Below are 15,515 nucleotides of genomic sequence, written 5' to 3'. Positions count from 1 at the left end.
TCTATATAGGGGTGGGATGAGATGGAGGAGGAAGCAAGGACCATGTCAAAGCAGTGGCCACTGAGGGGACTAACATGGAGCTGCAGGGAGCTACAGTAAGCTGGGTCCAGCCACCCTGTTCCTCCACCACCTGCCTAACACTTAACCTCTGTCTTTGCCTTATGATGGTTGGGAGAAGGCTCTGTGCCTAGATCTTCAGCCACCAGAAGAAAATCTGGAATGGAGTCCAAGGTTTAGAGACACAAAAAAATCAGAGACACTTTATTTAAATAGTTTTTATCAGAGTTTTATGTGTAAAAACATTTTGGTTAATGTAGAGACAATTACCCCACTACCTCTGGTGTGTGTGTGTGTGTGTGTGTGTGTGTGTGTGTGTGTGTAGGTTGCACTTACATATAGGCTACTGTTCTCCTTGAGGTTATATCAGTGTGGGAACCCATCCATTTATATCTTTGGTCTTCATGGTCCTTTCCTGTACCCCTGATCTACTGACAAGGTGTAGTCTGGTCTTATTCACTCTATTCATTCTTGAAGAATCCCAAATCACCTTCGCTCCCTGTCCAGTCTCCTCAGAGCAGTGGCAGGTTGATGGATGGGTCCTGAGGTATCCTAGGTGTTGCTGACAGTCTGAAGTGATGCCTCAGAATTCTGAGGTCAGAGGGTAGGAGGACCTGTTTGCCAAGTAGCCCCAGAAGCAAAAGACCACAGATGCCACAAGCAGCAAGAGGGCGCCCAAGGCTCCAAAGAGGATTCCGAAGAATGCCCCGAGTTTCACACTCAGATGCTCACAGTGCTCGCCCCAGGACACATAGATGGTGAAGGACACACAGCTGGGGACAGAGAGCAAGCATGGTCAGTGGGGAGGCAGGCCAGGGGTCGTTTATTGTCCAGGACAGGCAGCTCCCTGCCCTCAAGGGAAGGATCTAGCCAGCCCCGAGGTCCTGCCTAAGTGAGGGCACTAGCCAAAAGAGGGAGGCATGGGCTTAAGAACCAGGTGTGATTAGCACAGTCCATACCACCTAGATGGACCAAAAGAGTAGGGGACACAGGTATGTGTGCCTGCACAGTCACAACCTTATCCCCTTATTCCCCCAAAGGTTGGGATCGCCCCTTGACTCGACCCATTTCCTTTGACCTGTCCTGAGGCAAGGGTAGATGGAGGACACCAGGTGATAAGCCTGGATGTTGCTGCAGCCTTACTGTGCTTTCCTCAGGGGAGCCACTTAGTTTGTCCATGTATGGAAGAGGCCTAAGGTGCCAGTTTCAGGGGCCTTTCCTGATTGAGCACTCTTACACAAGGGGCAGGGCTGGCACTAGACCCAAGATAGAGGGTTCCTGTCCACACAGGGCCAGTGGACTGTCCATTGTTAAGAAGTTTGAACAGGTGGGTGTGAACTGTGCTACCATACTTCCCCCAGCCAGGCTGGCCCTTTATCATTCTACACTGCGATTCTCTCATCTCCTGAATGGTTGGATACCCACTGGTGGCTAGTTTGAGTCTCAGAGGTGATACACATCTTTACTCCCCACTCAGAGAAATGACATACACTCTTCTCCAGGTACCTTTTTCCTTTACTTCCTGTTTCCCTACTCAAAAGGGAGTCACATGTTGGGAGGGACCATTGCCTTCCTGGGTCCCTTGTGGTGTCTTGTCCAGATTGGATTCCCCAGCACTGTCCTCCCCATCCTGCTCCAGACTTTACCCACCTGCAGCGGGGCCCATCGGGCAGGTGCTGGCACTGGGCTCCATTCTGACAGTAACCCTCTCTACAGGGGGACACGCAAGTGAGGCCATTCTGGGGGCTGTAGACCAGGTGGTAGCCCTGGTAGCCATCACATGTGAAGTAAGTCTCCAGTGTGCTCAGGTTCACTGAGGGCAAGACACAGATTCAAAAAAGTAATATGTGAAACTCCTTAAAGCATAACAGAAAACATTTGGAAAGGTGCAAACAATGTAGTATTGTCTCCGGGAATTAGGACTGGACGTTCTTTTCTTCTTTTAAGTTTTGATTTCTACACTTTCTGTAATAAACATATTATGCATATATATTAAAAATTGTGGGCTTTGTCTTTTTTCTTTGTTTTTTTTCGTTTTGTTTTTGTTTTTGTTTTTGAGGCAGGGTCTCCCTATAACCCCAGCTGGGCTGGAAGTTGCTATGTTGACCAGGCTGGCCTCAATTGCACAGAGATCCACTTGCCTCTGCCTCCCAAGTGAGACAGGATCTCATGTAGCCCAGGCTGTCATGTAACTTACTATGCAGCCAAGGCTATCCCTGAGCTCTGGGTCCTCCTGCCTCCACTTTTCAAATGCTGTGATTACAGGCATGCGCCACCACTCCTAGCTCTGAGTTTTCTTTAATGAACATAGAGTCAGGGCTGGGATCACAGCACAGCTACTGCTGCCCTTTTCCCCCAGCCCACCCCCTACGACTATGCACCATGCAATAGTTTGGAGGGGTTTCACCTTTGGCCCAGAGGAGCAGGAAGCATAAACCAGATTCTGGAAGCAGCTCTTTCCCAGCATAGCATCAGTTTTCCTGTGCTGGACACGGTCATCATTCCATGTGCTACCTTGTTCCAGGAAACAGGAAGGGCTCTTCTTTGTCCTCCCTCGCTTCTAGTCCAGAAGAACTAGAGCCTGTCAGAAATTCCCTTTCTTTTCCTCAATGGGACTGCAGAGTTGGGGGTCAGGGTAGTGTTTGAGCAGGGCCACACCCTGTTAGGTGGTGCCTCTCTGCCCTGGCCAGTCTCCAACCTCAAATTAAGATCCTGCAGCTGGAGGGCAGAGCTGACAGGGAGGTCCTTGTGTGTTAAGTGCAATGATAGTTTAAGAAAACTGAGCAGTTTTATTAAAGGAAAGAAACCAGCTGAATGCAGTGGCGTAGTAATCCTAGCACTTGGGAGGCTAAGGGCAAGAGGATCTAGAGTTTGAGGCTAGCCTGAGATACATAGTGAGACCTTGTCTCAAAAAAACAGACCTATGAGTAAATAAATGGAAACCATTAGCAGGCACAGAATACTTTCTACCAGAGATTGGTGTGCCCTGCAGATCTGTGATAGGCCCCTTGTCGCCCCTTCCCCAACTGTCCCTGTAGTGTCCTCAAGATAGAGTGACTCACAAGCCATCTCATTATGCACATCTGCCCTTGAGATGGGGAAGAAGGCCACGTTGTTCTTGCCCTGGATACTTGTCTGCGTCTCTCTCGGAGCCTGGAGGAGGAAGGCCTCCACCACAGCATCCAGCAGCTGGTTGTTCAGGAAGTGGATGACTGGGCCCGCCGGGCGATACTGGAAGTGTGAGATGACTGTCCAGTGCTGAATGGAGATTTTTGAGCCCAGTGCTGGGGGAGAGCTGTACAGGAGGGGGACAGTAAGGGTTTGGTGAATAGGGGAAGGCTGGGCGACCAGGCAGGGACGGTCTCACTTAAGTTCATTCCACTAGTCTCACTTACATTCGTATCAGTCCCACCATGCTGTTCCGTAGAAAAGCCCGCACTGCCAGTGTCCCCAGTCTGTATGCCACCTGCAGTGGTGGAGGGTGGGGGAATGGGAGGCTAGGCTGGTGGTGAGGCCCAGATCAGAGAGGAGTCCCTTCCCACTGTGATAATTCATTCATCCTTGTTTGGTTTCACCTTTGAATGTGAGCCCAGGACTCCTGGAGCATCTCAGGGCCCATCTCTGAATCTCCACACTCCTGCCTAGGCCAGTGGCTGGCCCGAGTCCCTGCTTAATAAGTACTTACTGGGGAGTGAGGGACTTTACATTCTTTGCCCTGCTTCTGCCTCACACTGCAGGGGAGTATCTGAAGTGAATAACCTCTGCATTGGCTCTGATCCCAGCCCCTCCCCTCCCCTCATAGGTACCGAACACAAATTGTTTAGCTAGACCTGGGGATGGCCAGGTGCCAGGGATGTCAAGGTGACTCAGGAATCATTCATGCTCCAAGAGCCTGTAGTCAGGTGCAGTCAACAAATATCAATAGATCTATCTGACTAGTCAGGGTGTGGAGAGCTCTAGCAGTAAGGGTAGTAGTAATAGTAATAATTCTGAATGCCTGTTGTGTTTTGGGCACTATGCTAAGCACTTTAAACACATTATCATTTAAACCTTGACACAACCTAGTGACACAGGCACTACTTAGTTGCTATCATCCATTTTTATATTCAAAGCCACTATAAATAGATGAACTACTTATATACCTACTCTAGTCTGTAGCAGGGCAAGGATTTGAGTTCACGTGTATAGGAGTCTAGAGCTCAGCCACTCAGCAATCTGGCTGCTTTCCTTGATGGAAGCATATATAAGGACAGGGTGTCAAAGGAGGACAGGGTGTCAGAGGAGGGAGTCCCCTGGTCCCTCTGGGAAGTCAGGTGGAAGTGAAATGTTCCCTTGTGCTTCTTCCACATAATAACCAGAAAGTATGGGTTATGAGCTCAGAGGGAGTGCCTGAGTTGACCCTTGATTCTGTTCATGGGAAAATGGTAATTCTAACACATTCTCTAATCCTGAGGTTTCCTGGTGTCCTAACCCCTTCAGCCACCCCTCCCCCACAGGAGGCTCCAGCCTCCTTTGGCAAATGAAACTAGATGAAGGATGCATAAGTCAAGGCCTGGCTCTTGCCTGAACCTTCCACACCCTACCCAGAGCCCAGCAAGAGCACTGACCGAGGCGTTGACATCAGCTTTGGAGGCGTTTCTATTTTCCCTCAGTGAGAGCCGGATGGTCCTTAAGGGAATCTCTGGAGAGGAAAGAGACAGATTTAGCGCCACCCAACAGGTTTACTGGATTTATCTAAGACATCTGCTGGGCCAGCTTGGGGATACAGCTCCATCCACCGGGATAGAAGATCACTGTAGGCCTCTGGCCCTCACCCCAATGCTGCTGTGCTGTCCAGGGCTTCTGAAGCTCTCATCTCAAAGAGCCAGAAGCCTTCTGTTTCATTCATGATTTCTTCAGATGACTGAGGCCCGTGATTCACACTGGGACAGCTGCCTTCACCAGCTCCTACAGTCCGCAGTTCACCATGCAGTAGGGAAGTGTGTTAAAGTTCTCATCTGTGAGTTTGAGAAACTTCGCCCTGGGTCCCAGTTTTCCCATCTTCCCCAGACATGAGAGAAGTATGGGGTAGGAATGGCAGGAACATTTAGTCATACCTCGGAGGATGGTTGGAGTGAAATTGTTCCCAGCCAAGAGACAGCGAGCATCGGTGAAGGCTGGGGGGCAGGTGCAAGTGGGCTGGCAGTCCGGAGCCCCAGAGATGTAGCAGTGGCCACCGTTGTAGCAATAATTCACAGGACAGGAATGGTTCTGGCAAAGTAAGGAGTCCTCCAGAGCTGCAGAAGGAGCAGGAATGTCAGACACCACAACTGGGCAGCTGGCGGGAGCAGGTGGTCCACTGGAACCGACCCTAAGGACATCTTAGTTTCTTTTCCTCTTGTCTGCTCAGGGTTCTGCATGTGGGTCACCCTGCACCCCAAGCTATCCTCTCTTCCAGACATTTTACTGTAAGGCAACTTTTCCCTCTTTGCTAAGTAAGTATTCTTTCATTTCTATAGGAGCGGTGTGTTTATCAAACTATCCATATCAGGGAACGACTCAGAAAACTGGTAGAAGAAGGGTTCTAGTCTATTTTCCTCTCTCCCTTCCTCATTTTCATCTCCTGGTTTTGCCCATTCTGGCCTCTTCCCAGAAGACACAGTCTCCTGATTTTATTTGGCTGCCTTCAGGGGACTGAGGATGGCCTCCCTGCCATGTCCTGCACGGCTACTACAGAGGCTGAGAGGTGGAGAGGCATATGGGTGGAAGAGAACTCAGAGGAGAAGCAAGGACCCTTTGCCGAAAGGTTCCCATGTAGCTCCTCTAAAAATTCTGACCTGTGAGAAGTAGAGCCCTTGAGCCTCATGACTCTGAAGACATTGAGGCACCTGATGGCCCCAGCTTGGCCTTCTCTAGACCATTTCAGTCTCCCTGGGTTGCCCAAGTCCCACCCTCTGTTTGTACACCCTCTCCTTCAGCCCCACACCGCTCCTTTCTAAGCCCTCTTTGTCACAGCTGCCTATTGTGAGCGATCTGAAAGCCTGCTGCAAACAGGAGACACACAACTTGTCTTTGACTGACCGAAGGCTCTTGAGATGGCCCCACCCCCAGAACCGCCTCTTGCCAGGGCCCTATTCCTGGCTCACCTGCACAGTGACGTCCATCTCCGGTCATGTTTGGAGGGCAGGCCTCACAGCCCTTCCCAGGAATGCAAGGCACATTTGGGAAGCACTGCTCTTCACAGAGGTTCTTAGAGTGTTCGCAGTATTGGCCAAAGGTATCCCCATCACACTTGCAGCTGGTCAACTGGAACAAGAACAGGCTTGCTGGTCACAGCGTAGCAGAGGTTGAAGGGCTTCTAGTGTCTCTGCACTGACCATTCTACTGTTGAGAGTCTGGGGCTCTGAGTACTTGTCTTAGTTCTTCCAGTACCTTCTTGAGCAGGCCAGGACTGCCCAACCCACACCACCCCCCTACCTGGCCATGTAACAGGCTCTCAGCCTCATTCCTCTCACACTGTATCGCATTCCCTAGAATCCTTGATAGAGTAAGACAGGGAAGAGGCAGTAAGGAAAGAAAAAGACATAAAGCAAAAATGGGACAAGATGTCCTGGCATGGTGGCTCATGCCTTTAATCCCTGCACTCAAGAGGTAGAAGCAGGTGGATTTCTGTTAGTTTAAGGCCAGCCTGGTCTACATAGTGAGTTCTAGGCCAGTTGGGACTACAGGGAGACCCTGTCTCAAAAAAAAAAAAAAATGGGTCAAGATTTGTGAATTTAGGTCAAATAGCTTGTTTATAAACTTGGATGGAAAGGAATTCCTCCAAACTGAAAAAGAGCTGCTTCATCAGCAGGAGGGAGAGTGCAGAGCAAACAAAGGGGCGCGGTGGGCAGCAGGACAGAGACCTGCTCTTCTCTTCCCAGCACCATCAAGATGAGTTCTTGGTAAGAAGTTATATGCTGTTTTCTACGGTGTCCTGTAAGCGTTTGCTGTGACTGAGCACAGCAGGCACAGGTCTCCCTGGGCCTGACAGGAGACAGGACAGAGCTGTGCTGGAAGATGTGGACCCTGAAAGCACAGGGATGTCTTCCCATCCCTCAGCCTCAGTGTCATGCTGGGGAACTGTGGAGGAAGGCTGAGATCGAAGTTTCCACAGCCTGGTAGAATGGAAAGTGTGCCATAAAAATTCTCCTGAGCTTCAAACAGTGAAGTTCTACTGCTTCACACATGAGCCTGTAGCCCAGGATGGCCCTACTCACCCAACACAACTCCACTCACTTCCCCTCATGCACCTTGCCCAGGAGAGAGCCCTCACAACATCCCTTCCATTTCCACTTCCTGCCCCCTCAACACAGAAACCTTCCCACCCCCTTCTAACACTTACTTCAAGAGAGGAATTGCCTGCCCTTCTGGTCTCATTGTACAAACACTGGCTCTGGTGTCTGCAGAAGCAGGCCACAGTCTTGGGCTGGACTATAGAAAACAAGCCGTCCATAGCATGACTTGCTACAATCTCCAGAGTACATGGTTCTGGCACTGTCGGTGTCCATAGCAAACTCCCGTTCTCTGTCCAGGAAAGATGAGCGATTGAGGAACAGGGAAATCCTCTGCCCTTGTGGTCAATGCATTCTGACATCTGATACCCAACTGCAGAAGCGGCATTTCCTTTCCTGCCTCAGGTCTCCCCGCAAATCTTCAATTCCAGGTTACAGTCTATCACTGAGAGGACTCCAAGCAACTAATCACATCCACCCATAGTCAGGAGCAGGAAAAATGGCTGCACCCAAGCCGCCTGCTTCTTCTTGCTGCTTGCTTTGTTTGTTGCCTCGACTCAGCTAGCTTTCTTCTTTTTTTTTTTTTTTTTTTTTTTTGGTTTATTTGAGACAAGAGCTCCCTGTAGCCCTGACTAGCCTGGAACTCACTATACAGACCAGGCTGGTCTCAATCTCATAGAGATCCACTGGCCTCTGCCTCCTGAGTGCTGGGATTAAAGGCGTGTGCCACCATGCCCGACTTGCCTTCTATACAGTTCAGAGTCTAGCCTGTGAAATGGTGCCACCCACAGAGTGGGTCTTTCCACCTCATTCGCTGACCATCCCACTTGTAACACCAGCATTTGAGAGGCCCAGGCAGGAGACTTATGAGTTGGCTGTCACCTGGGTTACATAGGGAGTTCCAGGTCAGCTTGGGCTATATAGTAAGACCCTGTCTTGAGATGGGGGTGTCAGGGGGAAGGAAAGAAAGTAAAAAGGAAGAAAGGAAGGAAGGGAGGGAGGAAGGATTAAAGATCGATAGATGATAGATAGATGATCGATAGACAGACAGACAGACAGATAAGATAGATAGGAAGGAGAAATATTGGTCTTCGGTATTCAAATGAGAAAGTGGAGACTGAAGAGATGGCTCAGTGGTTAAGAACACTGGCTCTTCTGGCAGAGGACCCAGATTCAAGGCCCAGCACCCATATGGCAGCTAACAACCATTCATAACTCCAGTTCCAGGGGATCTGACACCCTCTTTGGACCTCCTCAGGCATTGCACAACATGGGTGCACTTATAGGCAATACACTTCCCCCCCCCCATATATATAACAAATAAAACATTAAAAAAGAAACCTTTACAAAAAGAAACCTTAAAAAAGAAAGTGATGGGGTACTATACAGGGTAAAGAAAGGCAAGAAGACACAGGTTGACTCTGGCCTCTCTTTCTTCCTAACCCAACACTGCTACCAGGCAAAGGTTCTTACCAAGGAGCACAAAGTCAGTGCAGTGGTTGCTGAGGGTGAAGGTGACATTCTCAGAGTCGCTAGTGACCTGAATCCTCTGTGTCTGCCCCTTGTAGGCTTGAATCTCACTGCAGCAGTTGACAGAGGGTGGGTTCCGATCTGAACAGAGAAACACACAGGGGACTGGCTGTGACGCAGGGTACTCCCCAGGCTTCCCTTTCTGCTCTCTTTCCCCACAACTTCCTATGAGCCCTTCTCAAGCCTGGGAGCAAGTTTGTGTTCCTGCTTTCAGACCTGTGCCGCACAGGTTGGGCTCATACTGCCCACCTGCCCAAATTGTTAGCTTCTCTTTTTCAATCTCCTCCTCAAACAGGAATTAGTCCTTCCTGGAACAGAATACCATACCATACCAAGAACAGATGGCCAGTTTTATCTCTGGGGAAGGCCTGAAAGCCATGAGGGGGGTATCTAGATGGACACTGAAATTCTCCAGAAAGAAACACTCAAGGTCTTTCAATGGTCAGTTTCTTGGAACCCTATCATTTGCATTTCATTGTTCATACATTCATTCAGATGGTGCTGGGCGTGGTGGCGCACGCCTTTAATCCCAGCACTCGGGAGGAAGAGGCAGGCAGATCTCTGTGAGTTCGAGGCCAGCCTGGTCTACATAGTGAGTTCCAGGCCAGCTGGGGCTACAAGGAGACCCCGTCTCAAAAAAAAAAACCCCAAAAAACAAAAAAAAAAAAACAACAGATGATAGCTTTCTTGAGCATGTGATATATGGACGGTACTGTTCTCTAGGACATAGCAATGAGCAAGCAATGAAAAAAAAGGCCTGCAAAAATCATAAAATAGGCTCAGTAGTTATAAACACCAAATAAAAAAATTAAGAAGGGAAGGTGAGTCAGGGGTGTGGGTAACCATGAGAACTGAGACAGGGCCATTGAGAAGGGCCTCACTGAGACAGTGCTGTGGAAGGACGGGCGAGAGCAAGCCTGTCTGTGGAAAGGGCCTTGAAGGTAAGAGATGAGCATATGCCAAGTTAAGCATGAGTGCAAAGAAGCACTGGAGGGAGAAGAGAGGACCAGGAAAACAGTTCTGAAAGGCCAAGGCAGACTGTACAGGGCTGTGAAGGCTGTTGTCCAGCGCAGGGCCCAAGTGAGCCGAGGAGCTGTTGGAGTGTTCTGAGTAGAAGGTATGCTCTGTTAAAGGGATAAAAATGCGGGGCTTGAAGGACCATCATGGAATGGAGGTCTTCATCTGCTTCCTAGCTCTGGAAAGGTCTCCCTGGGCCTCACACCACTTACTGAGGGTGGCGTTCATCTCCTGGTATCTTTGAGAGATTTTTCCGGTAATGAGTCCAATGTTCACATTTCCTGTGGCCAGAGCGTCCTGGATGCATTGTAAGCCGCCGTTACACACTGATGTCAATTTATGGTGTGTATCTAAGTCATTCTTTTCCAAAAGTTGGGAGAAGAAGTCAGGGATGAAATTGGGAGGCAGATTGTCAGTCCTTGTTCCAAGGAGGCCTGTCCCATTGATATGCCCTGTAACACAGAAGATGTGATGGTTGTGTGAGTCCAGAGTGAAAAAGCCATATTCTAGCTGTGTTCACCCCTAACCCTCACTGTGCATGGCTTGGTGGGGGAGGGGTAACACAAAGGGAGGACTGGAATGGCTCTGGCTTCTGAGTCTGACAATCCCCACTTTAGTGAATGAGGGCCACCTAACCCCCCACTTCCTGGTAGAGACATACAGGTGAGATGAAAGCAGGAGACAAACTTGGGGTGACCCTTACCAAAGAGGGAGATCTGGTCTCTATTGCCATGAGGGAGGCAACATGGCAGCTACCCTCAGCACCTGCCCCAATAGCCCAAGGGTCCTGAGACCCAGACTCACAGGTCATTCCGTAGTGAAAAAGTTCCTCCTCAGAGCTGTTTCCTGGGATGGTGGTACCATTCGGCATCCTGAAGTCATCTTCTGGATTGCCGTTCCAGACCCCTGAGGGACAGAGCAGGAGGATACCCCCACAGGAAGGTGCTTCCCTTCCCCAGGGAGCATGTAACAGCTCAGCTCCATTTGTCCTGGTCCAGGGCCCCAGGAGGAAGGGAGAGGACCGTGTACTCACACCCCATCCTGATGCTTCACAGAGGGAAGAGAAAACCAAGGAGGATGTGAAGGGAGGTGGGAGGCAAGGGGAAAAGAGGAAAGGTGGGGCTGGAGAGAGGAGAGGGCGGCTGGGCCCCCAGGCTCCTCATAGCTCCATCTTCATGCTCCCTCACAAAGATGGGAGGTGCACAGGGAGAAAGCAGCCCGTCTCTGTGCCCTAGGGAGCTGAGAAAGAACGGGCCAGGGAGGCCCATGGTAGGTAGGGACAGCTGTTCTTGTGTGGTTTGAGCTCCCTCTTCTTACCCAGGAGTCCCTCTGTGTGGGTCCAGTACTCCTCAGGGAGGCCAGAGGAGGCATGGAGGATGTTGGAGAGAGCGATCACTGAGATGGTTACTGTCCCATCAAAGTTGGCTGAGACCTCAGAGCCATTGCGGGTCAGTAGAATGCCAGTGGTGTTGAATATTTCCAGGCCTAGAAGATGGAGAGGCAAGTGATGCTGGCCAGGCAAGACCACTGGGTGTCACAACTCAGCAGTAGTGAAGGCCCATGGCACAGAGGAGACTGAGGGCAGCACTGAGGTGTCCTGACCAGGCCTTTAGTAAAGGTCCCACACCACTTAGAGCAACCTAGAGACCCTTCCTCCCTGGGACTGAAACGAGGAAAAAGTTTGACTCCTGGGCTAGGTTTCAGAGCAGCAGCTGAAGGAACAGTAATGCCCCAGTCCACTTCTCCCTGGGACCTGAACCCTAGAGATGTGGGGTGGGTAGGAGGGGTGGCTGACAGCTATAGAGGCTACCTTCTGCATCTGTGTGGCTGGCATTGAAGCTCACAGTCTGGTTATTGTGTAGAACATGGATTGTGTCATTGGCTTCAAGGTGCCACTGAACCTGGAAGGTAATTGGAGGAGGTCTAAGCCCAATCAACAGCAGGGTAGAGTCCTGGAAATGAAGCTCTAGAGGGTAATGCAAGGCCAAGGTCTGGGCCAGTGGAAGAGGAAGGTGATGGAGAGGGCAGCAATGGTTCCACTAGCTGACACCTGGGGAGAGCTCAGCAGGGCCCAGGCTATCTCACAGCAGTCTTGTGAGGCAGGTAGAAGCATTGTCCCCATTTTGCTATAAGGAAAGTGTGACACTGGAAGTTCGGGAGTTTTTCCAAGATCAAATGGCGATTAAGAGGCAGAGTGTGCCCTGATCCTGCCATCTCTAGAGTTTACTCTCCACATCATTATAGGGTGTGTCCACTCTCCTTTGTTCCCTGTAACAGTTGATCTTCATTGTCAACTGGACAGAATTTAGAATTACCGTGGAAACAGACCTCTGCTTGAGGGTGTTTTCAGAAAGATTTAACTGAGGAAGGCAATCCCACCCTGAATGTGGGCATTACTATCCCATGTGCTGGGAGCCCAGACTCAATAAAAAGGAGTGAACTGAACACCAGCATTCACTGCTCTCTGCTTCCGACTGGAGACAAAATGTGACCAGCCGCCTCACACTCCTGCTGCCAGGCCTTCCCTAACTGTACCCTCAAACTGTGAACCAAAATAGATCTTTCCTTCCCCCAGGCATGGTGGCACATGTCTTTTAATTCCAGCACTCGGAGGCAGAGGCAGGTGAATCTGTGAGAGTTCAAGGCTCCCCTGGTCTACATAGTGAGTTCCAGGCCAGCCAGGGCTACATAGTAAGACCCTGTGTCAAAAAGCAATAAGAAACAAAACCCTTCCTTCTGTAAGTCGCTTGTCGGGTGCTTGGTCACAGCAATCAGAAAAGTAGCTAACAAATCTCCCTTCCCTTCTTTATTCTCTTCCTCTTCCAGTGTCCAGTTGAAGGTCTCTGAGGGCTTTGGGAGAAGGGAAGCAGGAACAGCATGGACAGCCCCTCACTCACTGTGATAGAGCCCAGGCTACTGGTGTTGTACTGAGCAGCAAAGGCAATGAAGTTGGTGGCACTGGCTGAGCCGGTCTGAGCAGTGCGGCCCTGCAGCTGGAAGGACGAGTTTCTGTCCCTGGCTTGGACCAGCAGGAAGTCCCCCAACCCATTGAAGGTGTAACTGACATTATCCAAAGTGATGATGTGGGGGTCCCCAAATGCCCAGGCTAGAAGAAAGAAAATCAGGGCTGCGGTCAGAGATTCCTTCTGCCCAGCAGGTGAAGCATCTGTCCCGGTAGACTAGAGCCTGGGCAAATACGCCCAGGGTACAGAATCTGCCCCAACCTTCTCCACTTGTTATTCCTGATGTCATTTCTCCCCTCTTTGCCAATGCCATGTACAAAGCTCCTCGGTTTGCTGTTACTCTTACACAAGAATTGTCCCCATCTTCCCTTGTGGACACAGTTCTTCCCTAGGAAGCTGGTCCTCTGCCAGTCCAGGCTCCATGTCCCAGAAGCCAAGAGTCTCCCTTCTTGGATGCTCCATCTCAGCCCTGATGCTCACCAAGCCGTGGGGGTCTGTACCCAGCACAGCTCACAGGGGGATGCCTTAGCTGGTACAGGACACAGAAGTGGGGCTTGTCATTCCAGTGGCAACACCAGTTCTGCACCTCCAGCTTCTGATCTGTGAAGAAGAAAGCATGTCAGGGGGTCAGGGCCCTGGAACCAGTGGGTAGGTTTGGCAGAGCCAGGTGGCATTGGTGGCAAGAGCATGGCTTTAGAATGAGGCAAGACACAATTCATATTCTGCGACGTTCAATGACTGTCAGTGATTAGTGGTGGATTGGCCCTATATGTCCCTCTTGAAGGCATGTTGGGGTCATTACATAGCAGGACACATGGTAGAAGTTCTCAAAGAGCCAGGGGTAGAGAATTCAGAGATGATGGTGTAGAGAGATAGAGAGACTAGAGCAGGCCAGAAGGTGGGCATAGTCAGGCTACCCTGCCTTATCCCTGCCTCTGTGTACTAGGTCTAGAGGAAAAAGTCAAAATAGGTCATCTGTCTTGTCTAGAAAGATTTTCCACTCTAAGCTGGGGCCACAAAGCCAAGTGGAGATGGAACAAGATGCACTCTGTCGTAATTCTCAAGAATGTCAGCAGGCTAGAAGGGTGGGAGCTTCCTAATTTTCCAAGATCAGAGAATTAGAGTCAGAGAGGAAGGAGCTAGGAAGGAATGGGAACAAGATGCTGTTTTCAGAGGATCTCATAGCTTGTCTGGGAAGAGCAGTAGGCTCCAGAGCAGGTGGGGTTGAGATCTCTGTGGATACACATACCAAATAGCCAAGGACTTTCCACGCTCCAGCCTTCTCGGAACTCTCCCCAGCGCCCATAGCTGCAACACACACCCCTCTGCTGGGAGGAGAAGCTGCACAGCTGCCTGCTCCTGCGGTCCCACCAGCCTGCAATGAGACCAGATGTCTCAGGCCCAGGCCAAGGAGCTTATGATGGGTGGGGATGGATGTGGGGTGTTGAGGTCATAGGCACACAGTGTCTGGGAAAGAGCAGTCCAGGTGTGAGCAGAGGGGATGATGGGTGGCCTTGCGAAGGACAGGAAGAAAGTGTCACCTGTGTACACGGGCTGGAACCGTAAGTCCCATCGTCCCTGCTGCCAGGAGCAAGGGCAGGAGATCTGGCTCCACTGGGGCCACTGAGGCTGGCTGTTTAACCACCACAGGCACTTGAGTCGGTAGTTGGGTCTCTCCTCTCTGTGTAGCTTATAGATCTGCAGTCCCCGGATGCCTGGAGAAGCAAGGGAGGCAGTGGTTATCCCAGGACCTGTGACTGCAGGCTCTGTTTCAGCTTTAGGCTCAACCCAAACTCATGAGTACAACCTCCTGCCTGTCTGGACAGCTCTTCCTAGGAGGGGACACAGTTTATAAAGACAGATAATGATTCTTCTCCAAACTACCTTGAACGTGACCTCCAAACATTCCAAAGCTTGGATTTTAGGGCAAAATTCTGGGGCCAGTGTCTAGCAGAGAGTCTCATCGTGATCCAATCTCTGGCTTGACTCACCCACCTTCCACTTGCTCCTACTTTCTCTCTAAGTGCCATCCCTTGTAATCCCCCTCATACACCCAGCATTTTATCCAGAAACAAACCACACACACAGTCGTGCCATCAGACACTCAGCCTCCCTGCTTTACTCTTCCTTTCCTCTTCAGTGGCCAAAGTGACCAGGACAGAAGCCCATGTCCAGAGACCAGCTGGAAGCACAAAGAAGCTGGCCTGCTAAGAGAGAGCTAGCTCCAACGCCACGAGGCTGACCCCTCCTCTGGGTCCAGATGCCATCTTGGGAAGAGAGAGGTAAAAAAAATCCTGGTATGGTTGTGAACTTTGGGTCTTTAATTCATTGGAAGCTACATACTGCTCACATAACTGCAGAGAACAAAGGGGGCTCTAGAGCCCAAAAGACATGATATGATGCAGTGTATGAGATTTTCAACCCTATACCCTCCCAAAGAAACTTCAAGGTAACTGCAGTTTGTTAAGGTTCAAGATAAGTACAATTTGTTAAGACTAATCAGCATGTATGATGATCTGTATATACCTTTTCTATAACAGCTGTACACACAAACACACATGTGTGTGCACACATACACAGTTTTTTTTTGGTCTTTTTGAAGCAGGGTCTCCCTGTAGCCCCGGCTGTCCTTTACCTCCCAAGTGCTGGGACTACAGGCATGCTCCACCATGCCCAGCTCAGATGCATCTTTTTT

General features: G+C 50.3%; 1 protein-coding gene across 1 annotated transcript in view; it reads right to left on the bottom strand.

The window, feature by feature from the left end:
• Positions 1-284: 284 nt before the first annotated feature.
• Muc4 (mucin 4, cell surface associated) overlaps positions 285-15,515 on the bottom strand; it is a 27,669-nt gene continuing 12,438 nt past the window's right edge. The window contains exons 9-25 of the mRNA XM_017799475.1: positions 14,362-14,535; positions 14,070-14,195; positions 13,301-13,420; positions 12,755-12,963; positions 11,668-11,758; positions 11,175-11,342; positions 10,662-10,763; positions 10,070-10,309; positions 8,784-8,921; positions 7,421-7,602; positions 6,183-6,342; positions 5,154-5,333; positions 4,665-4,738; positions 3,453-3,523; positions 3,120-3,352; positions 1,708-1,870; positions 285-830 (exon numbers count right to left, since the gene is read on the bottom strand). Coding sequence (XP_017654964.1) covers positions 641-830; positions 1,708-1,870; positions 3,120-3,352; positions 3,453-3,523; positions 4,665-4,738; positions 5,154-5,333; positions 6,183-6,342; positions 7,421-7,602; positions 8,784-8,921; positions 10,070-10,309; positions 10,662-10,763; positions 11,175-11,342; positions 11,668-11,758; positions 12,755-12,963; positions 13,301-13,420; positions 14,070-14,195; positions 14,362-14,535 — 2,621 coding nt within the window. The 3' untranslated portion in view covers positions 285-640. The remainder of the gene's footprint in view (positions 831-1,707; positions 1,871-3,119; positions 3,353-3,452; positions 3,524-4,664; positions 4,739-5,153; positions 5,334-6,182; positions 6,343-7,420; positions 7,603-8,783; positions 8,922-10,069; positions 10,310-10,661; positions 10,764-11,174; positions 11,343-11,667; positions 11,759-12,754; positions 12,964-13,300; positions 13,421-14,069; positions 14,196-14,361; positions 14,536-15,515) is intronic.

Source organism: Nannospalax galili, unplaced genomic scaffold (genome assembly GCF_000622305.1).
Source record: "Nannospalax galili isolate Female #2095 unplaced genomic scaffold, S.galili_v1.0 scaffold598, whole genome shotgun sequence".
In the NCBI taxonomy this organism is placed as follows: domain Eukaryota; kingdom Metazoa; phylum Chordata; class Mammalia; order Rodentia; family Spalacidae; genus Nannospalax; species Nannospalax galili.
The sequence above is the reverse complement of the archived record's forward strand: the minus strand, read 5'-3'. Positions and strand labels throughout refer to the sequence as shown.